Source organism: Festucalex cinctus, chromosome 1, assembly GCF_051991245.1.
Source record: "Festucalex cinctus isolate MCC-2025b chromosome 1, RoL_Fcin_1.0, whole genome shotgun sequence".
NCBI lineage: Eukaryota > Metazoa > Chordata > Actinopteri > Syngnathiformes > Syngnathidae > Festucalex > Festucalex cinctus.
Window position 1 is genome coordinate 32,778,580 of NC_135411.1, and position 24,233 is coordinate 32,802,812.

At 41.7% G+C, this 24,233-nt stretch overlaps 1 protein-coding gene across 1 annotated transcript; it reads right to left on the reverse strand.

Moving 5' to 3' along the window:
* Window positions 1–417: 417 nt before the first annotated feature.
* LOC144024571 (uncharacterized) lies at window positions 418–24,157 on the reverse strand. Its single transcript, XM_077531013.1, has 6 exons — window positions 23,877–24,157; window positions 22,597–22,721; window positions 21,929–22,030; window positions 16,508–16,771; window positions 16,003–16,407; window positions 418–3,673 (listed from the first exon to the last, which is right to left on the reverse strand). Exons 1-6 carry the CDS (start codon window positions 24,037–24,039, stop codon window positions 2,615–2,617), a joined length of 2,118 nt encoding a protein of 705 aa, XP_077387139.1. The 5' UTR covers window positions 24,040–24,157; the 3' UTR covers window positions 418–2,614.
* Window positions 24,158–24,233: the final 76 nt, after the last annotated feature.

Sequence of the window (24,233 nt, forward strand, 5' to 3'; positions counted from 1 at the left end):
AGCTGTTATTTTCAACCTTTTCTAATAGAAAACACATTAAGAAACCCATTTAGCTTTACGTATGTAGTCACGAGTTCCAATGAGCATGATCTTGACAATTTCAAAATAGTAATTTAGTTGATTGGGCCCAAACAAGAAGCAAACTGTGTATTGTATTGCTTTTGCCTGTGACCAGCATACAAACCAAGCAGATTTGATATAGTAGTCAAACATTTCATCATATTTTAAAATCATAATCCTCCTCACAAATAACAATCCAATGTTCAGTGTTTTTCAATGAGTGGAAAGTGTCAGTTCAGAGTTGACTGTCATTTTCACTTGTGTAAGCTCGGAATTGTCAATTGCTGGATTCGTCACTATATTTGTGGTTTCGGGTTTTAATATAAAAACATAAAATGAGAGCCAAACAACACAAAATCTCAGTAAAAGTTTATTAAAAGAAGTTGACTAATTGTAGTACGAGTACAACATTCACACATATTCTCTTTGGCATTGCTGTTTTTCTTTATTCCCCCAAGGTGTAGTGATTTTAAATGTCAACAAGGAGATGTAGCTCGTTTTCTACTGGAATAACTTTTTGCCTCACAATAAAAGCATCAAATAAGTGCATGAAGTACAGTGCAGTACTTGGGACCAAGTTCTGCAATCAATACAAACAATGAACGCCCCCCCCCCAAAAAAAAAATGTTATGAGCAACACTTTGTAGCCACACAGACAGGGACAAATATTTCCTCACACATTCATGAATGAACCAACAATGCCTGCACCCAAGTCTGACAAATATATCACTAAACTAAACTATTAGTGAACAGTGAACATAATACAGACATACAGAAATGCATGAAGATGGTCACAATTCCTCAGTAAGATGCAGTATTACAAGTTACCTTTCACAGAGGACAAAGAAAATCTCCCTGAGTACAGTGTGCCCCCCCACTCGTACATATTTACAGTTTGACGTTTGTAGAATCACCTACGCAGATATAATTTGGGCTAAATACCCCGTTATTTGTGTAACCCGTCCCTGTTCCCCAGTTCATTTGTAAACTTTGACTTAGTTTTTTTCAATTGTAAAGAGTGTCAATTATTTGTGCATGCTTTTTTTATGCCTCACCTCTAATGTATTCAGTTAGCGGTCCAGCTCGGTCCCTTACCCCACGCAAGTAGCAGACCTTAGCTGTACTGTACTGTTATGTCTTCCAACACGTGCCAACCATTTTGTGGTCACATATCATTTCCTTATAGGGCTATACCACGGGGAACAACAATAACATTTGTTAGCCCGTGTAGGGCATTTCTTCCCCATTATGTGTTAGCATTAAGCTAGTGGAGGCTACGTATGTTGTTTTAAAAACAATATGTAATTATTGGTTTGGTTTGAGAGTAAACCTCAACTGGGAGTTTAGAATTTCATGTCACTCTTATCTTGAGGCACCATTAGGATTACCATATACCCCCCCCCCCCCCCCCAAAAAAAAGGACACTCTCCTCAAAACGTAGTACCCCAGTTGCTCTAACATGGTGCACACCACCTCATATTACTCAGTCATTAGTTTCATGAATTAAAAAAACAAAAACAACCCAGCCACCCGGACAGGACTTCGGAAAAAGAGGTCGTTTGGTCACCCGAGGCACCATGGAATCAAGATGCCACAACAGTGCCAAAGCACTAATTTAGCACAAAAACAATGGATAAGTACACAGTAAATTCTGTCAAGCAAATTTGACTCTATTTAGATAGGGATCAAATAGACTAAAATTTACACTAGGAAGAGTTAAAAAAATAATAAAAATAAAATTAATAAATAAAACTCACTCAAGAGTTAAGGTTCGAACTCATGACCTTCAGCTTGGGAGACTGCCTGAGCTATGCCCACGCCTACTCCGACACAAAAACAAAAACCTAGCACTTGGTTGATTCCGATATCAAAACCAAAACAGCCGAAAACGACAAAAAATGGCTACTTTTTTTTTTTTTTGCAGATTGTCGTTTCTGTTCAGAAAGTTATGAAGAGTAAATGTCAAAGTATTGTAAAACAGTCAAAAGTGGCGCCTCTATATATTCTCAGTGTTCAGGAACCAAAAAAAGATGTCATTTTAGTCATCCATCCATTTTCTTGACCGCTTATTCCTCACAACGGGGGTGCTGGCGCCAATCTCAGCTGGATCTGGGCAGTAGGCGGCGGACACCCTGGACTGGTCGCCAGCCAATCGCAGGGCACACACAGACGAACAACCATCCAGACGCACAAGCACACCTTGGGACAATTTGGAGCACCCAATTAACCTGCCATGCATGTCTTTGGAATGTGGGAGGAGACCGTAGTACCCGGAGAAGACCCACGCGGGCACAGGGAGAACATGCAAACTCCACCCAGGAAGGCCGGAGCCTGGACTCGAACCGGAGTCCTCAGTACTGGGAGGCGGACGTGCTAACCACTCAACCACCGGCCGCCCTATTTTAGTCATTAGAAATCTCTCTTTAAAAAAAAAAAAAAAAAATCTTATTTCAATCATCCAATTAATCAATTATCGGAATCAGCGTCAAAACAATTCAAAATTGGTCGTGCCTCCGAACCACCGGACAAGATGTCGAAGCGCGTGAGGTCGTGGTCAACATTTGTCCTCGTGGCACTTCATGTGCAGTCGGAGGTTGGCCTTGCGGAAGAAGGTCTTCCCGCACACCTCGCAGCCGTGCGCCTTCTCGCCCGTGTGCACGTTGTTGTGCTTGCTGAGGGACGAGCGGTCGCTGAAGCGCCGGTCGCACACGCCGCAGGCATAAGGCTTCTCGCCCGTGTGCGTGCGCACGTGGCGTGTCATGTTGTGCTCGCAGTTGAAGGCCTTGCCGCACACGCCGCAGCGGAAGGGCTTCTCGCCCGTGTGCACGCGCATGTGCGTCTCCAGGTCGCGGCGGCCATCGAAGCACTTGCCGCACACCTCGCACACCTTGCCGTTGCCGTGCGTGGCCAGGTGCGCCCGCATCTGCTCCCAGGCGTCGTCGTGGGCGCCGCACACGCCACAGTCCGTCTGGTGGCCGGCCGAGTGGTTGACCAGCGACACCAGCGAGTGGAACATGCGGCCGCACACCACGCAGATGACGCGGCTGCGCTTGGGCGCGGGCCGCAAGGCCGCCGCCGCCGCCTCACCGCCCTTCTCCTGGTGCGTCAGCAGGTGGCGCATCCGGGCCGAGTGGTCGCTGAAGAGCTTCCCGCACTGCTCGCAGGGGAAGGGCCGCTCGCCCGTGTGCGTGCGCATGTGCCGCCGCATGTTGTGCTCCCAGTTGAAGGCGCGGCCGCACTGGCCGCACGTGAAGGGCTTCTCGCCCGTGTGCACGCGCATGTGCATGTCCAGCTCGCGGACGCTCTCGAAGCGCTTGCCGCACACGTGGCACTCTTTGCCGCTCTCGTGCGTCCGCAGGTGCGCCGCCAGGTCGTCGGTGCGAGCGCCGCACACGCCGCAGTCGGCGTGCTCGTCGGCGGCGTGGTTGACGGCGGCGTGGTTGACCAGTGCGATGACAGAGCGGAAGGCTTTGCCACACACTACGCACACCACGGGGCTCCTGGACTTCTTGCTGCTCGCTGGCTCGTCCTTAGCCGCGTCGTCCACCACCATCTCGTGGACCAGCAGGTGGCGCTTCCTGGTGGAGTGGTCACTGAATTGCTGGCCGCATACCTGTGGAAAGCCGCAATTAAGATTCATTTGCTGATTATATAAAATAATTGTAAAATGCCTCCCCACCATTGCCGATCAGCCCGGGTTACGCAATGTGTCTTAAATTAACACGGAAATATTCCCCTCCCCCTCTCTTTTTCTCTCTCCTCTCCGCGTGATCAGCCGCGCATGTTGTGCTGCAAATGGCATGCACTGCCGGAGATCGAGGTGCGGCAGGTTAATACATGCTTTCCAAAAACGTGATTTGCGTCACGCAAACGCGGTGTTGCTCAGTGGTATGGTGTTTGTCTCCCAACCCAGAGGTTGTGGGTTCGAGGCTATGGCATTGTGATCTCGTCGCAGTATCCTTGAGCAAGATACTGAACCCCCAAATTGCTCCTGATGCTGCGTCATCAGAAAGTGAATGAGTAGTCGAATGTAAAGCACTCAAGAGGGCCTTGTGAAGTGGAAAAGCGCTATATATATATGAAGTGCCATCTACCATCTGTGGATTTGTCTCAACAAGACCTTTCCAACAGTGTCTGTCCCGTCACTCCACGACATTGCATTCCGGGGATAGAAAATATATACTGTGCTAAATTAAGAATATGACTTTTAATGGAAAAAAAAAAAAAAAGAAATGATGAATGACAAAGCATTCACAATAAACTAAAAATTACACCAAAACAAAAAACATAATGGGGAAAAATACATATACTGTGCTGTATACTGTAATAAAAAACAAAAACAAAAACATACATTTAATGGGAAAAATGAATGTCAATTAAAAAAAAAAAACATAAGATGAATGAAAAAGCATTTATAATAAAAATCATCGCAAAAAAAAATATATATATATATATAACAGGATTTTATTTTTATTTTTTTAAATTAACGCGGATTTCCATTATCGTGGGTAGTTTTTAGAATGTAACATCCTTGATAAATGAGGGAACACTGTATACTTTTTTTTTCCCCTGAAGAAAGACGAGACTAATCTTTTTAATTAAATTCATTGACCACTATTTTGATTATTTTGTGCTGGAATTTTTCATCTATATGACGACGACAACACAGTGCTAGCATCCTTTTTGATTAGCTCCAAGTCTGCAACTAACAATAACATTAGTAATCAGCCGATTATTATGTGACTGCTGCGAAGCAGTCACATATTAGTATCCATCCAGGAAAAGCGTTTATTATTATGTGACTGCTGCGAAGCAGTCACATATTAGTATCCATCCAGAAAAAGCGTTTATTATTATTATTTTTATTATTACGTCTTATTCTTCACATTTTTTCAGACGAAATACAGGTCGTACCGTAGAACCTACCGGCACAAGTGAGGTGTCAAAAGATGCGTCTCGATTTGACTCGGCGGGGTACCATTTTTTTTCGGAATTTCGAGTTACCATGGCGACGCAATTCCCCCAAAACCCCCCCAAAAAGTCCCATAGGAATGAATGGAGAAGGGGGGAAATTTAACACCTTTTTCGAAGCCACGCTGCGCGCACATACATTGACCGACCGAGACGATTTTTAGCTCATTTTGTTGCAATTTTTCCCATCTTTAGCTCTGTGTTTAAATTTTTTTTAAGAACTGTAAGCGCTCCCTCCTGTGCGGGTTCAAAGACAGGGTGTGAAATGAAGAAAAAGAGGCTCTTTACATTAGTGTGTATTGCGTTTGCTAGAGTGGAGCAATCAGCGCTAGAGTGGAGAGACAAAAAAAATTCTTTCGAAAAATTTCACTTCAACTCGTCACCGTGGCCACAATATTTGCTCAGTAAACCTCACATTTGGATATTTTGTAGTCACAAGGCTCTTCTTTCTGACAAACCCACTTTTGTGCGGCTAAGGTGTCATTTAGTACCTTTTATTTGACTTGAAGCGAGGGGAAGTCGCACTTTTTCGGCCATTGAGCCCCATGTTATTTTCGCCGCCTTTTTTTGTCATTTTTTTTAAAAGTCACACGTTTTCAACCTGCTCTAATTTGGTCATTTTTTATCCGATTTAAAAAATGAGAACATGCTTGCGTTCCCCAAAGCCTTGCCGTTCTAACGGGGCATTTCTGAAATCTGTATCTTAAACCGTTCAGTCGTGAGAGCCTTTTGTTCGAGGTGTGCGCTTTCTCATAGAACTCAATTGAAGCAAGCAAAATGTTCGCCCACCTGGTACTTAGGAAATGTGTGTGCGTGAATGCGCATATTTGTTAAAGTGACAGTAACCCATTTTCAGTTTAGTGATTATGGCTTAACTTCCACATTTCTTGATCAATTAAAACCATTCGAATTTTAAACTCTTCAGATCATTCCCTATTTTCGCTTAATAAAAAAATTCAAAGCACAATATAATATTTTTGTTTATGAAATGTAATGTAATGAACTGCTATTTAAATGGTGCTTTTTGAGCTATTCTGCCCACTCTCTCACTTCTGCACAGCAACTGCCTCAGCCAATCAGAGCTGCTTGTTGTCATCCACGCCTGGAATTTCCCCACCACCGCCCACACACAGTGGCGGCCATCTTGGCCAATTGTTGAGGTGCACCCAGGATTCTCGGCCTCTGCCCACATGGAGCGGCGGCCATTTTGGTCAATTGATTAGCTAGGCCAGGGACTTCAGCACCACTGCACACACACAGAGTGGCGGCCATCTTGTCCAATTGTTGAGGTGCACCCAGGATTCTCGGCCCCTGAGTGGCGGCCATCTTGGCCAATTGATTAGGTATGACAGGGATTGACCTAATTTCAACAGGAAGTGACCCAGACAGACCTAAATTCAACAGGAAGTGACTTAATTTCAGTAGGAAATGACCTAAAATGACCTGATATCAACAGGAAGTGACTTAATTTGAACAGGAAGTGACCTAATTTCAACAGGAAGTGACCCAGACTGACCTAAAATCTACAGGAAGTGACCCGATTTCAACAGGAAGTGACCTAATATCAACAGGAAGTGACCCGACTTCAACAGGAAGTGACCTGATTTCACCAGGAAGTGAGCATGCTAGTGCTAAGTTAGCATGCTAATGTTAGCTGAGCATGCTAATGTTACGTTAGCATGCTAATGCTAAGTTTTTTTTTAATTTTTTATTTTTTTATTTTTTTTTTATTTTATTTTTTTAATTTTTATTTTTTTTTAATTTTTTTTTTTTTTTTTTTTTTTCCTAATGCTAAGTTTAGCATGCTAATGCTACGTTAGCATGCTAATGCTAAGTTAGCATGTTAATGCTAATGCTAAGTTAGCATGCTAATGCTACGTTAGCATGCTAATGCTAAGTTCGCATGCTAATGCTAAGTTAGCATGCTAATGCTACTGCTAAGTTAGCATGCTAATGCTACGTTAGCATGCTAATGTTACGTTAGCATGCTAATGCTAAGTTTTTTTTTTTGTTTTTTTTTATTTATTTTTTTTAATTTTTATTTTTTTTTAATTTTTTTTTTTTTAATTTTTTTTCTTTTTTTTTTTTTTTTTAATTTTTTTTTTTCCTAATGCTAAGTTTAGCATGCTAATGCTACGTTAGCATGCTAATGCTAAGTTAGCATGTTAATGCTAATGCTAAGTTAGCATGCTAATGCTAAGTTAGCATGCTAATGCTAATGTTAGCTTAGCATGCTAATGATCATGCTAAGTTAGCACGCTAATGCTAATGTTAGCTTAGCATGCTAATCCTCCTGCAAAGTTAACATGTAGGAAGTGACCCAGAGTGCATTCGGCTTTCCGCCTTGCGAGAGTCAGCAGTCACATCCAAAATTTCCACGGGAAATTTTTTTTCTAGTTATTATTATTATTATTATGTCTTATTCTTCACATTTTTTCAGACGAAATGCGGGTCGTACCGTAGAACGTACCGGCACAAGTGAGGTATCAAAAGATGCGTCTCGATTTGACTCGGCGGGGTACCATTTTTTTTCGGAATTTCGAGTTACCATGGCGACGCAATTCCCCAAAAAACCCCCCAAAAAGTCCCATAGGAATGAATGGAGAAGGGGAAAAAACCTCCACAAATTTAACACCTTTTTCGAAGCCACGCTGCGCGCACATACATTGACCGACCGAGACGATTTTTAGCTCATTTTGTTGCAATTTTTCCCATCTTTAGCTCTGTGTTGAAATTTTTTTTAAGAAATGTAAGCGCTCCCTCCTGTGCGGGTTCAAAGACAGGGTGTGAAATGAAGAAAAAGAGGCTCTTTCCATTAGTGTGTATTGCGTTTGCTAGAGTGGAGCAATCAGCGCTAGAGTGGAGAGACAAAAAAAATTCTTTCCAAAAATTTCACTTCAACTCGTCACCGTGGCCACAATATTTGCTCAGTAAACATCAAATTTGGATATTTTGTAGTCACAAGGGTCTTCTTTCTGACAAACCCACTTTTGTGCGGCAAAGGTGTCATTTAGTACCTTTTATTTGACTTGAAGCGAGGGGAAGTCGCACTTTTTCGCCCATTGAGCCCCATGTTATTTTCGCCGCCTTTTTTTGTCATTTTTTTTCAAAGTCACACGTTTTCAACCTGCTCTAATTTGGTCATTTTTTATCCGATTTAAAAGATGAGAACATGCTTGCGTTCCCCAAAGCCTTGCCGTTCTAACGGGGCATTTCTGAAATCTGTATCTTAAACCGTTCAGTCGTGAGAGCCTTTTGTTCGAGGTGTGCGCTTTCTCATAGAACTCAATTGAAGCAAGCAAAATGTTCGCCCACCTGGTACTTAGGAAATGTGTGTGCGTGAATGCGCATATTTGTTAAAGTGACAGTAACCCATTTTCAGTTTAGTGATTATGGCTTAACTTCCACATTTCTTGATCAATTAAAACCATTCGAATTTTAAACTCTTCAGATCATTCCCTATTTTCGCTTAATAAAAAAAAATCAAAGCACAATATAATATTTTTGTTTATGAAATGTAATGTAATGAACTGCTATTTAAATGGTGCTTTTTGAGCTATTCTGCCCACTCTCTCACTTCTGCACAGCAACTGCCTCAGCCAATCAGAGCTGCTTGTTGTCATCCACGCCTGGAATTTCCCCACCACCGCCCACACACAGTGGCGGCCATCTTGGCCAGGGATTCTCACATTACTGTCCATACAGAGCGGCGGCCATCTTGGCCAGGGATTCTCACACTACTGTCCATACAGAGCGGCGGCCATCTTGGCCAGGGATTCTCACACTACTGCCCATACAGAGCGGCGGCCATCTTGGACAGGGATTCTCACACTACTGCCCACACAGAGTGGCGGCCATCTTGGCCAATTGTTGAGGTGCACCCAGGATTCTCGGCCTCTGCCCACATGGAGCGGCGGCCATTTTGGTCAATTGATTAGCTAGGCCAGGGACTTCAGCACCACTGCACACACACAGAGTGGCGGCCATCTTGTCCAATTGTTGAGGTGCACCCAGGATTCTCGGCCCCTGAGTGGCGGCCATCTTGGCCAATTGAGTAGGTATGACAGGGATTGACCTAATTTCAACAGGAAGTGACCCAGACAGACCTAAATTCAACAGGAAGTGACTTAATTTCAGTAGGAAATGACCTAAAAATGACCTGATATCAACAGGAAGTGACTTAATTTGAACAGGAAGTGACCTAATTTCAACAGGAAGTGACCCAGGACTGACCTAAAATCTACAGGAAGTGACCCGATTTCAACAGGAAGTGACCTAATATCAACAGGAAGTGACCCGACTTCAACAGGAAGTGACCTGTTTCACCAGGAAGTGAGCATGCTAGTGCTAAGTTAGCATGCTAATGTTAGCTGAGCATGCTAATGTTACGTTAGCATGCTAATGCTACGTTAGCATGCTAATGTTACGTTAGCATGCTAATGCTAATGCTACGTTAGCATGCTAATGTTACGTTAGCATGCTAATGCTAAGTTTTTTTTTTATTTAGTTTTTTTTTATTTATTTTTTTATTTTTATTTTTTTTAATTTTTTTTTTTTTCTTTTTTTTTTTTTTTTTTTAATTTTTTTTTTTTTCCTAATGCTAAGTTTGGCATGCTAATGCTACATTAGCATGCTAATGCTAAGTTAGCATGTTAATGCTAATGCTACGTTAGCATGCTAATGTTACGTTAGCATGCTAATGCTAAGTTTTTTTTTTATTTTTTTTTTTTTTTATTTTTTTTTTTTTTTTTTTTTATTTTTTTTATTTATTTATTTTTTTCTTTTTTTATTTTTTTTTTAATTTTTTTTTTTTTTCCTAATGCTAAGTTTAGCATGCTAATGCTACGTTAGCATGCTAATGCTAAGTTACCATGTTAATGCTAATGCTAAGTTAGCATGCTAATGCTAAGTTAGCATGCTAATGCTAATGTTAGCTTAGCATGCTAATGCTCATGCTAAGTTAGCACGCTAATGCTAATGTTAGCTTAGCATGCTAATCCTCCTGCAAAGTTAACGTGTAGGAAGTGACCCAGAGTGCATTCGGCTTTCCGCCTTGCAAGAGTCAGCAGTCACATCCAAAATTTCCACGGGAAATTTTTTTTTTCTAGTTATGTGACTGCTGCGAAGCAGTCACATATTAGTATCCATCCAGGAAAAGCGTTTATTATTATTATTATTATGTCTTATTCTTCACATTTTTTCAGACGAAATGCGGGTCGTACCGTAGAACGTACCGGCACAAGTGAGGTGTCAAAAGATGCGTCTCGATCTGACTCGGCGGGGAACCATTTTTTTTCGGAATTTCGAGTTACCATGGCGACGCAATTCCCCAAAAACCCCCCCAAAAAGTCCCATAGGAATGAATGGAGAAGGGGAAAAAACCTCCACAAATTTAACACCTTTTTCGAAGCCACGCTGCGCGCACATACATTGACCGACCGAGACGATTTTTAGCTCATTTTGTTGCAATTTTTCCCATCTTTAGCTCTGTGTTGAAATTTTTTTTAAGAAATGTAAGCGCTCCCTCCTGTGCGGGTTCAAAGACAGGGTGTGAAATGAAGAAAAAGAGGCTCTTTACATTAGTGTGTATTGCGTTTGCTAGAGTGGAGCAATCAGCGCTAGAGTGGAGAGACAAAAAAAATTCTTTCCAAAAATTTCACTTCAACTCGTCACCGTGGCCACAATATTTGCTCAGTAAACATCACATTTGGATATTTTGTAGTCACAAGGGTCTTCTTTCTGACAAACCCACTTTTGTGCGGCTAAGGTGTCATTTAGTACCTTTTATTTGACTTGAAGCGAGGGGAAGTCGCACTTTTTCGCCCATTGAGCCCCATGTTATTTTCGCCGCATTTTTTTGTCATTTTTTTTAAAAGTCACACGTTTTCAACCTGCTCTAATTTGGTCATTTTTTATCCGATTTAAAAAATGAGAACATGCTTGCGTTCCCCAAAGCCTTGCCGTTCTAACGGGGCATTTCTGAAATCTGTATCTTAAACCGTTGAGTCGTGAGAGCCTTTTGTTCGAGGTGTGCGCTTTCTCATAGAACTCAATTGAAGCAAGCAAAATGTTCGCCCACCTGGTACTTAGGAAATGTGTGTGCGTGAATGCGCATATTTGTTAAAGTGACAGTAACCCATTTTCAGTTTAGTGATTATGGCTTAACTTCCACATTTCTTGATCAATTAAAACCATTCGAATTTTAAACTCTTCAGATCATTCCCTATTTTCGCTTAATAAAAAAAAATCAAAGCACAATATAATATTTTTGTTTATGAAATGTAATGTAATGAACTGCTATTTAAATGGTGCTTTTTGAGCTATTCTGCCCACTCTCTCACTTCTGCACAGCAACTGCCTCAGCCAATCAGAGCTGCTTGTTGTCATCCACGCCTGGAATTTCCCCACCACCGCCCACACACAGTGGCGGCCATCTTGGCCAGGGATTCTCACATTACTGTCCATACAGAGCGGCGGCCATCTTGGCCAGGGATTCTCACACTACTGTCCATACAGAGCGGCGGCCATCTTGGCCAGGGATTCTCACACTACTGCCCATACAGAGCGGCGGCCATCTTGGACAGGGATTCTCACACTACTGTCAATACAGAGCGGCGGCCATCTTGGCCAGGGATTCTCACACTACTGTCCATACAGAGCGGCGGCCATCTTGGCCAGGGATTCTCACACTACTGTCCATACAGAGCGGCGGCCATCTTGGCCAGGGATTCTCACACTACTGCCCATACAGAGCGGCGGCCATCTTGGCCAGGGATTCTCACACTACTGCCCACACAGAGTGGCGGCCATCTTGGCCAATTGTTGAGGTGCACCCAGGATTCTCGGCCTCTGCCCACATGGAGCGGCGGCCAAAAAAAAAAATTAAAAAAAATAAAACATGGAGCGGCGGCCATTTTGGTCAATTGATTAGCTAGGCCAGGGACTTCAGCACCACTGCACACACACAGAGTGGCGGCCATTTTGGTCAATTGATTAGCTAGGCCAGGGACTTCAGCACCACTGCACACACACAGAGTGGCGGCCATCTTGTCCAATTGTTGAGGTGCACCCAGGATTCTCGGCCCCTGAGTGGCGGCCATCTTGGCCAATTGATTAGGTATGACAGGGATTAACCTAATTTCAACAGGAAGTGACCTGATTTCACCAGGAAGTGAGCATGCTAGTGCTAAGTTAGCATGCTAATGTTAGCTGAGCATGCTAATGTTACGTTAGCATGCTAATGCTAAGTTTTTTTTTAATTTTTTATTTTTTTATTTTTTTTTAATTTTTTTTTTTTTTTATTATTTTTTTTTTTTTAATTTTTTTTTTTTTTAATTTTTTTTTTATTTTTTATTTTTTATTTTTTTAATTTTTTTTTTTTCCTAATGCTAAGTTTAGCATGCTAATGCTACGTTAGCATGCTAATGCTAAGTTAGCATGTTAATGCTAAGTTAGCATGCTAATGCTAAGTTAGCATGCTAATGCTAATGTTAGCTTAGCATGCTAATGATCATGCTAAGTTAGCACGCTAATGCTAATGTTAGCTTAGCATGCTAATCCTCCTGCAAAGTTAACATGTAGGAAGTGACCCAGAGTGCATTCGGCTTTCCGCCTTGCGAGAGTCAGCAGTCACATCCAAAATTTCCACGGGAAATTTTTTTTTTCTAGTTATGTGACTGCTGCGAAGCAGTCACATATTAGTATCCATCCAGGAAAAGCGTTTATTATTATTATTATTATGTCTTATTCTTCACATTTTTTCAGACGAAATGCGGGTCGTACCGTAGAACGTACCGGCACAAGTGAGGTGTCAAAAGATGCGTCTCGATCTGACTCGGCGGGGAACCATTTTTTTTCGGAATTTCGAGTTACCATGGCGACGCAATTCCCCAAAAACCCCCCCAAAAAGTCCCATAGGAATGAATGGAGAAGGGGAAAAAACCTCCACAAATTTAACACCTTTTTCGAAGCCACGCTGCGCGCACATACATTGACCGACCGAGACGATTTTTAGCTCATTTTGTTGCAATTTTTCCCATCTTTAGCTCTGTGTTGAAATTTTTTTTAAGAAATGTAAGCGCTCCCTCCTGTGCGGGTTCAAAGACAGGGTGTGAAATGAAGAAAAAGAGGCTCTTTACATTAGTGTGTATTGCGTTTGCTAGAGTGGAGCAATCAGCGCTAGAGTGGAGAGACAAAAAAAATTCTTTCCAAAAATTTCACTTCAACTCGTCACCGTGGCCACAATATTTGCTCAGTAAACATCACATTTGGATATTTTGTAGTCACAAGGGTCTTCTTTCTGACAAACCCACTTTTGTGCGGCTAAGGTGTCATTTAGTACCTTTTATTTGACTTGAAGCGAGGGGAAGTCGCACTTTTTCGCCCATTGAGCCCCATGTTATTTTCGCCGCATTTTTTTGTCATTTTTTTTAAAAGTCACACGTTTTCAACCTGCTCTAATTTGGTCATTTTTTATCCGATTTAAAAAATGAGAACATGCTTGCGTTCCCCAAAGCCTTGCCGTTCTAACGGGGCATTTCTGAAATCTGTATCTTAAACCGTTGAGTCGTGAGAGCCTTTTGTTCGAGGTGTGCGCTTTCTCATAGAACTCAATTGAAGCAAGCAAAATGTTCGCCCACCTGGTACTTAGGAAATGTGTGTGCGTGAATGCGCATATTTGTTAAAGTGACAGTAACCCATTTTCAGTTTAGTGATTATGGCTTAACTTCCACATTTCTTGATCAATTAAAACCATTCGAATTTTAAACTCTTCAGATCATTCCCTATTTTCGCTTAATAAAAAAAAATCAAAGCACAATATAATATTTTTGTTTATGAAATGTAATGTAATGAACTGCTATTTAAATGGTGCTTTTTGAGCTATTCTGCCCACTCTCTCACTTCTGCACAGCAACTGCCTCAGCCAATCAGAGCTGCTTGTTGTCATCCACGCCTGGAATTTCCCCACCACCGCCCACACACAGTGGCGGCCATCTTGGCCAGGGATTCTCACATTACTGTCCATACAGAGCGGCGGCCATCTTGGCCAGGGATTCTCACACTACTGTCCATACAGAGCGGCGGCCATCTTGGCCAGGGATTCTCACACTACTGCCCATACAGAGCGGCGGCCATCTTGGACAGGGATTCTCACACTACTGTCAATACAGAGCGGCGGCCATCTTGGCCAGGGATTCTCACACTACTGTCCATACAGAGCGGCGGCCATCTTGGCCAGGGATTCTCACACTACTGTCCATACAGAGCGGCGGCCATCTTGGCCAGGGATTCTCACACTACTGCCCATACAGAGCGGCGGCCATCTTGGCCAGGGATTCTCACACTACTGCCCACACAGAGTGGCGGCCATCTTGGCCAATTGTTGAGGTGCACCCAGGATTCTCGGCCTCTGCCCACATGGAGCGGCGGCCAAAAAAAAAAATTAAAAAAAATAAAACATGGAGCGGCGGCCATTTTGGTCAATTGATTAGCTAGGCCAGGGACTTCAGCACCACTGCACACACACAGAGTGGCGGCCATTTTGGTCAATTGATTAGCTAGGCCAGGGACTTCAGCACCACTGCACACACACAGAGTGGCGGCCATCTTGTCCAATTGTTGAGGTGCACCCAGGATTCTCGGCCCCTGAGTGGCGGCCATCTTGGCCAATTGATTAGGTATGACAGGGATTAACCTAATTTCAACAGGAAGTGACCTGATTTCACCAGGAAGTGAGCATGCTAGTGCTAAGTTAGCATGCTAATGTTAGCTGAGCATGCTAATGTTACGTTAGCATGCTAATGCTAAGTTTTTTTTTAATTTTTTATTTTTTTATTTTTTTTTAATTTTTTTTTTTTTTTATTATTTTTTTTTTTTTAATTTTTTTTTTTTTTAATTTTTTTTTTATTTTTTATTTTTTATTTTTTTAATTTTTTTTTTTTCCTAATGCTAAGTTTAGCATGCTAATGCTACGTTAGCATGCTAATGCTAAGTTAGCATGTTAATGCTAAGTTAGCATGCTAATGCTAAGTTAGCATGCTAATGCTAATGTTAGCTTAGCATGCTAATGATCATGCTAAGTTAGCACGCTAATGCTAATGTTAGCTTAGCATGCTAATCCTCCTGCAAAGTTAACATGTAGGAAGTGACCCAGAGTGCATTCGGCTTTCCGCCTTGCGAGAGTCAGCAGTCACATCCAAAATTTCCACGGGAAATTTTTTTTTTCTAGTTTTATTCATTAATCAATTAATTGGATTCAATTTAAAAAAAAAAATCATCCCTTTGTTTAAAATACGACATATGATTCAGTTACTGATTTGGTCTGTAGCATTCAGAAAATGTTGATCATTGTTTTCACAAAGTAAAAGCAGATGTCGACTTAGAATCGGCACAAAGATCATCAGAGAATATTGACTGTCCAGAGCAGTGGTTCTTAATCTGGGTTCAATCGAACACAGGGCTTTGTTGAGTCAGTCTCAGGTTCAGTGGAGGTCAAGACACACATCTGACTCAAATGATTTGTGATGATTCTACTGTAAAATACTTTTCCTAAATTTCAACATAATTGACAAATTTTATTATAGATTTTTTAATTTTTAAAAATAGAAATTGTAGGTAGTTCCTGTCTCAGCATCATGTTTAAATAGATCCCTAAATGAAAAGTTGCCTGTATTTCACTGAGCGACAAATGCATGTGACTGTAGCTAATTTGGGGTTTGCGTTAAGGTTCGTAAACGGTTTGAAAAGATCTTTGCAGTGAAAAATTGTCTGAATATGTTTGAAATGTCTTTGCCACAACTAAAACTGTCTGTGAACATCTTATAAATCCTGATGAGAACCTTAAATTTTGCTACATTCGCAAACTTTATGGTCACTTGTAAAAAGGCTGATGCCGATATTTGGATGATCAGTCTATTCTTAACTTGAAACTAAACATCTTCAAACAATTAAGGACTAATTGCGCATACATACGTGGCAGGCGTAGGGTTTCTCTCCCGTGTGCCGGCGCATGTGCCTGGTCAGGTTGTGCTGACAGTTGAACGCCTTCCGGCACTCGCCGCACTCGAACGGCTTCTCGCCCGTGTGCACGCGCGCGTGCATCTCCAGCGCATTGGCCGTGCCGAAGCATTTGCCGCACACGCCGCACACGTGACCCTTCATATGAGTCTTGACGTGACGCTCGAAGCTTTCGTCTGAGTCGAAGCGCTGGCCGCACACTCCGCACACGTCCTTGGGGTGCACCTCGCTGTGATTGGCCAGCGAGATGACGGCATGGAAGCTCTTCCCGCAAACTTTGCAGCTGAAGGACGGTTTGGACTTCCGCAACCTTTTCTTCTTTGGCTCGCCGTCCTCGCTGGCCTGACACTCATCGCTGCCCTTCACAGAGAATAAATAAATAAATACATACATGAATGAATGAATGAATGAATGAAAAAAGTCAAGACTTTTTTTTGTTTTTGCCCCCAAATCCGTTTACCTGATCTTGTGTGTTTGGTGAAGATGGTTTCTGGACGGGGGGGACCCAGTCATCATCGTGGTTGTTGTCGTCGCTGTTGCCGTCATCATAATCACCGTTGTCATCCTCGCCGTTGTCGTCGTTGTCGTCGTCGTCGTCGTCGCCATCACACACCACTTCTTCTTCGTGCGCCACCTCATCATCATCGTCGTCGTCGTCGTCGTCACACAGCACGACCGCCAACTTCTCCCGTGAGCCGCTCATCCGATCGTCTCCTTTCAAGCTCTGGAATCATCAACATGTTGCTTGACCATTTCGTACACATCCACAACATGCACTCAACTGTCTGCGTATCAGTACACTGATTCTAGAAGTGTGGTACCAAGAATACGTGTGGTACTTGTGTTCCCTTTATTGCTACATGGAAGGGTCACTAAACTAGGGGTGTGACAATATGTCAATATCGCGATAAATCGTGATACTTTGTCTCCCGATAGATTATCGAGATGCCTTTCCTCTGGTCTCCTGACCTTCTGAACTTCACGACTCTGAAGTATCCGTTTAAGGTGAAGGGTAATGTGATTTTTATTAGGTTTTAGGTGAATTAATGAGTATAAATTTACACTTATTTACACGCACGCGCACATAAAAAAAAATTAAATAAATTAGAGACGCCTACACAAGTATCACGATATTTGTAGTATATACTCAGCAACTAAAACAGCTCCATTGTTCATGACTTATTGAGCAATTACTTGGCGGGCCACTAGGGGGAGCGCCTCATAAGAGAGGCGGGGAAATGGACGGACTTCTTCAGGCGAAGAAGACTCATGAGCTTATTTATTTATTTATTTATTATTAGATTATTTTATTTATATTTTTATGTGTAATATATATATATATATATATATATATATATATATATATATATATATATATATATTAGGGCTGCACGATATATCGAAAAAATATCGCCATCGCGATGATGGCACACACGATAGGCCCATCGCAAAGACGTGCGATAAGTTAATAAATTAATACTTTGTTCTTGGTTGTGTATTCTTAATGCTTGGTTGCACGTTAGCGTCTGAGTTAACCCAATCAGACGCGACCTTAAATACGTAGCGTCACTCACCTCCCTAGATACTGCTCTCCTATTGGCTAGAGCGGCCCACAGCGACCAGTGAGCAACTCCGCAGCCGTGGATAGAGGAAGCTGCAAAGGCTGACGCGGGAGAGGGAGAAATGAACGAGAACGACAAAAATGAACTACTTGTGCCTAAAAAAATAGCACGTCTACAATATGGGACTACTTCGGCTTCAGAAGAGATGACTTGTCACAGACGCAAGTACTGTGCAAGTCATGTCGAAGAATAGTGGCCACGTCAAGAGGAAACACAACCAATCTACACAGCCGCACGCAGTACAACCACAAGAAGCTATACGAGTCATTCAAATCGAAGACCCCCAAAACTACTGACGCGAAGGCAAGTTGTAAAATAGCAAACCCACAGACAACCATTAATGACAGTTTTGCGAGCGTCACACCTTACGAGAAAACCTCCAAGCGCTACAAAGCCATTACCGCAGCTGTTACACGTTTTGCGTCCAAATGCATGATACCGATTAGCACTGTGGATAAAGAAGCTTTTTTGGATCTAATGAAGGACGTAGACCGGAGATACGTGGTGCCATCGCGAACCTACTTCTCACAAGTGGCCATTCCACAGAGTACGACGCATGTGTAACGACTGTCAAGGCTCAGCTGCATCAAATGGAATTTTTCGCTACCACCACGTACCTAAGGTCCAGTCGCACAACGGAACCATTTATGAGCACTTTGTTTTCAAGAATTATTATACATCATTTCATTTAAACACAGGATTTTATTTAATTTAAATATAGAGCTCACCACTCATTCTTGGGCACTTTATTTTCTAATATTTTATTTTAAATAATACAGTAAACCATAAATGTTTAAGCTCCTGTTTTGAGATGTTTACAATTTTTGAACAAACATTGAAAATGTGTAAAACTGAGTTCAGTTTGAGCAATGTGTGACTGTGAATTTATATTTTTTATTCACAGAATACCTGTTACATTTTAAAGCTCTGCATGGTTATCATCCATGGCTATGCTTGAATAAAATAACTGATTAGGAGTAATATATATATTTTTGTGTGTTTTTTTTCCTCTCAAGTTTATGGTAGCAATTGTTTAAAAAGTTAAATGTTTGCAACCATGTAAATTTAGTATCAATTACAACTGTGTAGATTAGATCATTAAAAGCTTATTTATTTCAGTACTAGATAAGGAAAATGTAATTTTAGAGATGTGTTAAATATCGCAATAATATCGATATCGCGATAATCAACACCCATATCGCATGTTTTTTCAATATCGTGCAGCCCTAATATATATATATATATATATACACACACACACACACACACACACAGTGGAACCTCTACTTACGAACGTCTCTTCATACGAAATTTTCGAGTTACGAAACGCCTCAACGGGAAAATATTGCCTCTTGTTACGAAAGAAATTTCTAGATACGAAGGTAAAAATTCATTACCGAACGCAAAATACTTTCGGCTATGGCTATTTCCAACATAGGTACCTATGAGCGTAAATACTAGATCGGTGTTTGTGCATCGTTCTGGCATACCATTGGCTAAGAGGAACCTCTACCATAGGTATGAGCTTATACTAGATCGGTGTCTATACAGCGTCCTCATCATTCATTCCGCGGCCCATGAGGTGTTCCGATAGTTTTTCGTAAATGTATGAACTAACGGCCAACGAATTTGTGCAAAAAATCAAACAATTGGTGATTGATGAAGGCACAGTAAGTTTTTAATTACGACGAGACGGGCCTTTTTTTTTTGGGGGGGGGGGGGATGCCTTCCCACACCGGAAGTTTCCATGACGTTTCAGAATTTGTTTAAAAGAATCGGCCAGAAAAAGTGTTCACCAGTCGGGTGTTTGCTCACTAAGATGATGTTTGCCTTGGACATTTACGAAGCATTGTTTAAAAACAAAAAAAACAAACATCCTTGGATCAGTTCTTTGCAAAACACCAGGCAGAAAAAACACTTCTGAGAGAGAACATGAACCAAAGAGGGCAAAAAACGATGAGGACAGCAGTTAAAAAGGTAAATGACCATCATTTTTATTCTTTACTCTATTCTTTGTTTTTTACATTACGCAGAACTCTCATTTATTGTGCAATAATCTAATTGTAACATGTATTTGTTACATGTTTTGATGCATTTTTATGCTTTATAAAACATTTATGTCTGAATTTTGGGAGGCTCGGAACGGATTAGGGCATTTACATGGAAAATGCGTCTCTACTTACAAAATTTTCTACTTAAGAACTTTCTTCCGGAACCAATTAATTTCGTAAGTAGAGGTACCACTGTATATATTATGCATTTATATTATATTTATATTATGTTATAATATGAATTATTTTTTTATTTTTATTATTTTATTTTTATTATTTATTGATATTTATTTTATTATTAATTATTTTTATTTGTTTTATGATTAATTTTATCATAGATTAGCGTCGATTTATTACCTGAGCAATATATTGATAATCGCGTATCGTCATATCGCGAGATAATCGTTATCGTGAGCATTGAATCACATATCGTATTGAATCGAAACCCCTACACTAAACACATTTCATCTGTATTTTATCATGAATTTTTTGTTTAAAATAGTGCTGTCTAAGTTAAAGTGCTCATTTGCATTAATTAATCAAAAAAATAAAAAAAAATAAATCAGGAGTAAAAAAGATGAGAAACACTTGGACCAAAATTTTGTCCGTTAATATTTGTTGGAATGCAGTGGCGACGGATGGCAAATTTAAAATGTGCAAAAGTTTACGGCATCAAGAAAACAGTTTGCGAATGCGAATATCTTTGCTCCATTTATGGATGGTGAAAAAACAGCATGCGCTGCGTTCAAGTAAGGATGGGCCTTTTGCATTTGAACTGGTTCGGTTCCAATGGGGTATATGCCACGGAAGAGGCGGGACGTGATTTTGCACATCAGTTTATTTCCGGTCCGGGTTGCGAACGTGCAACCCAGGAACACAAAGTCGGAAGCACAAGTATTTTTGACGCAGCCCACACGTCGCAAACCGAACCGGTAACAAACTGATGTGCAAAAACAGTCCCGCCTCTTCCGTGGCATATACCCCATTGTCAGTATCGGGGTATCGATACCAGTGCTGAACAGTACCAATTTTTGGTACTTTTGTTCTGTTGTTTGTGGTAATACATGTTCATTTATTTAATAATAAAATACAAATTAATAACTTTATAAAGAAAATCCACTTTAACAGTTATTTTTCATTAAATAAAATTGAAAATAAAACATCATGAATTTAAAACATGAGTCAGAGGGTGGAGGAAAAAAAAATTCAAGATATAACATTAATTAAAGTGTAAAAAAATACCAAAAATAAATGATTACAAAATACAACGCGAGAAGCAAAGTTCTTTACAATTAACAATATAAATAAAGTTAAGCAGGGCGGCACGGTAGTCTAGTGGTTAGCACGTCCGCTTCCCAGTTCTGAGGTCTCCGGTTCGAGTCCAGGCTCGGACCTTCCTGGGTGGAGTTTGCATGTTCTCCCCGTGCCCGCGTGGGTCTTCTCCGGGTACTCCGGTCTCCTCCCACATTCCAAAGACATGCATGGCAGGTTAATTGGGCGCTCCGAATTGTCCCTAGGTGTGCGTGTGAGTGTGGATGGTTGTTCGTCTCTGTGTGCCCTGCGATTGGTTGGCAACCAGTCCAGGGTGTCCCCCGCCTACTGCCCAGAGCCAGCTGAGATAGGCGCCAGCAGCCCCCGCGACCCTTGTGAGGAATAAGCGGTCAAGAAAATGGATGGATGGATGGATAAAGTTAAGCAGTAATACAAGAAGAGAAGATAAATAATTGTATTAGTTTAATTATTTTGGTTCATTGTGCAGCTGTTTAAATGAATTTTCAAGAATGTGACTGCCGCACATCGCGCGATGAATTCGAACCCGACTTGGAGTAAAATCTCACGCAAGTGACCTATTTTGGTTTTAAAATGGGGAATTTCGCCGAAAGGTGAAAGATTTTCATGCCTGCATACTCATTGCGACACTCCTGAACTTTATGATCAACCATCTCATATGACATTTCTGCAAACAATTACGACTAATGGGAATTCTCAGTTTGACGAGTAGTAATATTCAGGAAAATAGACCTTAGCTGCCGTTAGTATGATTGGACCTTTTGCTACGAGTCCACTAGTTGGAGATGGTAGTTTTAGAAGTGCAGCGCACTACTTAAGTCGTAAGGTTTAATTATGTGTGGTCATTCAATGAGTGCACTAAACTGTTACTAGTGAGTGCAAAGAGTGTACTAGTACTTGGACCTTTCCCATACAAACCTGGCAGGCATCGTCAGGTTTCTCTCTGGCGTGCGTGTGCATGTGCCTCGTGAAGTTGCGTTGACATTTGAAGGTGGTTCCACACTCACCGCACGTGAATGGCTTCTCACCCATGGAAATGAGCAAGAAGAAAATATTATGGAATCATTTATATAGTGCCGTAATGTGGCTTTACTTAGCATAAAAACACTAAGTAAAGACACAATTCTTTATTTCAACCATAGGAGAACTTTTCCGCCATATGGTGGTATATTGGTGCCATGGAACTGTAATGAGGTGAGCTGAATGTTTTTAATAAGAATATTACATAAAAAAAAAATAAAAAAAATTATTGTGCTTTGACCAGAGTTCAACAACATTAGCTAAAAAAAAAAAAAGTCACCAAATTTCTGGGTGCATGAGTAGGATAACTACATGTTACTAGTGAGGCAAAACTGTGCACTAGTACTACTAGTGAAGTGCTAGATGTTAACACGCAGAATTTCACAATATCACTAGTAGTAGTACTAGAAGCACGAGTGGTGCACAGTTTGGCCTCACTAGTAACCTAACAGTCGTCGTACTTGTGCGTTCCTTTGTCTTCCTAGTGTGGATGAAGAGCGTACAAGACATGTTCAGCTGCGTGCATTAGTATATTCTGAACAAATGTTTGGCTGGCCTGGGCTTACCCGCTCGCCGGCGGTGGGATCCTGCTCGAGCGGCGCTTTCCAGTCACGATCGCATAGTTCGCCCTCAGCCTCGTCCTGCAGTTGCAGAAGTTCAGGCTGGACCGACACAGACGGCTGCACTGCATCTTCACCGCAACACACAGGAACACTCATTTTCTTATATTATCAATCATATTTATGCCTCTCATTCTTAAATGGCACTCATTACAGAAATGCGACTATGTAACATTTACATTTTGATAACTTTAGTTTCAATGTGGAATACAACATGCATACTGTACAGACTGTGTATTTTGTTATTGTAAATTATATGGTCAAATGCAATATCTTAACTTGTATTTTTTGTTTTGATTTAAATTTCTACCTCAGTTCTGTTTTTGACTTGTTTATTATTTATATAAGTGTGTGATTTTGAATATTGTATTGCTGCCGTGACCATTTGATTAAAAAAAAACACACACCACTGTTTAATGTTACATACATTTTGTATAATTATAATTTAACAACTACAAACACATTGGCTGTGTCCGATTGTGCACGCTAGTCCCTCTATAATGCCCTACTGAGGGGTCGCGCCATTTTGTAGTGGTGTCCAAGTGTCCTGGGAGCAAAAAAAAAAAATTAGGGCACTCAAAATTACCCACAATGCACTCTGAGTGTGTAGTGAACATCGACGTTCGCTCACGTTGATATAGACCACAATGCATTGCGAGTATGAAAAAAACATGGCGCGAGCGACAGCGCAAGCTTCAAAGCGATGCACTATGGAAATAATGCGTTTTAGTTGAAAATATGTAAAACAAAGGAACTAAAGTACCATTAGTAACATTTTCATGTATGATTCATAGATTTATGCGCCGGTGCGCCGTAACAGTTACGGTGGTCACGTGATACGCGACGAGGAAAGTAATGAGCAGGCTGTCTGAATCGCCAAACAGAAGTGGGCACTACATATCATGCCACTATATAGTGCGGGGCTATGTAGTGAATGAGGTGTAAGGAGACAAAGATGGACATTCGGACACAGCCATTACAATATCGGAGGTGACCCTGTCCCATCACATTTACGAAGTGAATTCACGACAAAGCGGATTCTTTCTCATCACTTTTAGCGTCGACCTGGTCTCACGATGTACACGACTCTCTAGCGGCCTCTTCCGTCCGGGAAGCAGCAGTGTAAACTAAACGTGTTCGAATGAAGTTGTCGGGAGAGTCGTTGAAAGATATTTCCAAGAGTTTGATGGCTCGTAGTTTGAAATGCCAACCGAAGTGAAACGAACCGTTGTGTTGTTTGAGCCTTTGATGGCGCTCGAGCTCCAGCCTGGAACGCAGTAGCTCGTCCTCGAGGCCGACGATGGTGCCTTTGACCGCCTGAAAGATTTCCTCGGCGGCCGCGCGCAGACGCTCATTGACGGCTGCTTGGAGTTGCTGGAAGCTCGACATGACGCCGAAGGATACTCGAACGGCGGCCCTCGCTGAAAAAACGACGGAAAAGGGCTGCTTTCCAGGCAGACAGCCGCCCAAATATTGATTGTTAACAGGAACAGTCACTTCCGGTGTGCTCTTCTTCGTTCTCTGTAGAGAAACGCGCTGCCTGAGTGTTACAGTGGTGCCCCTGCAGGACATCTGTGGTACTA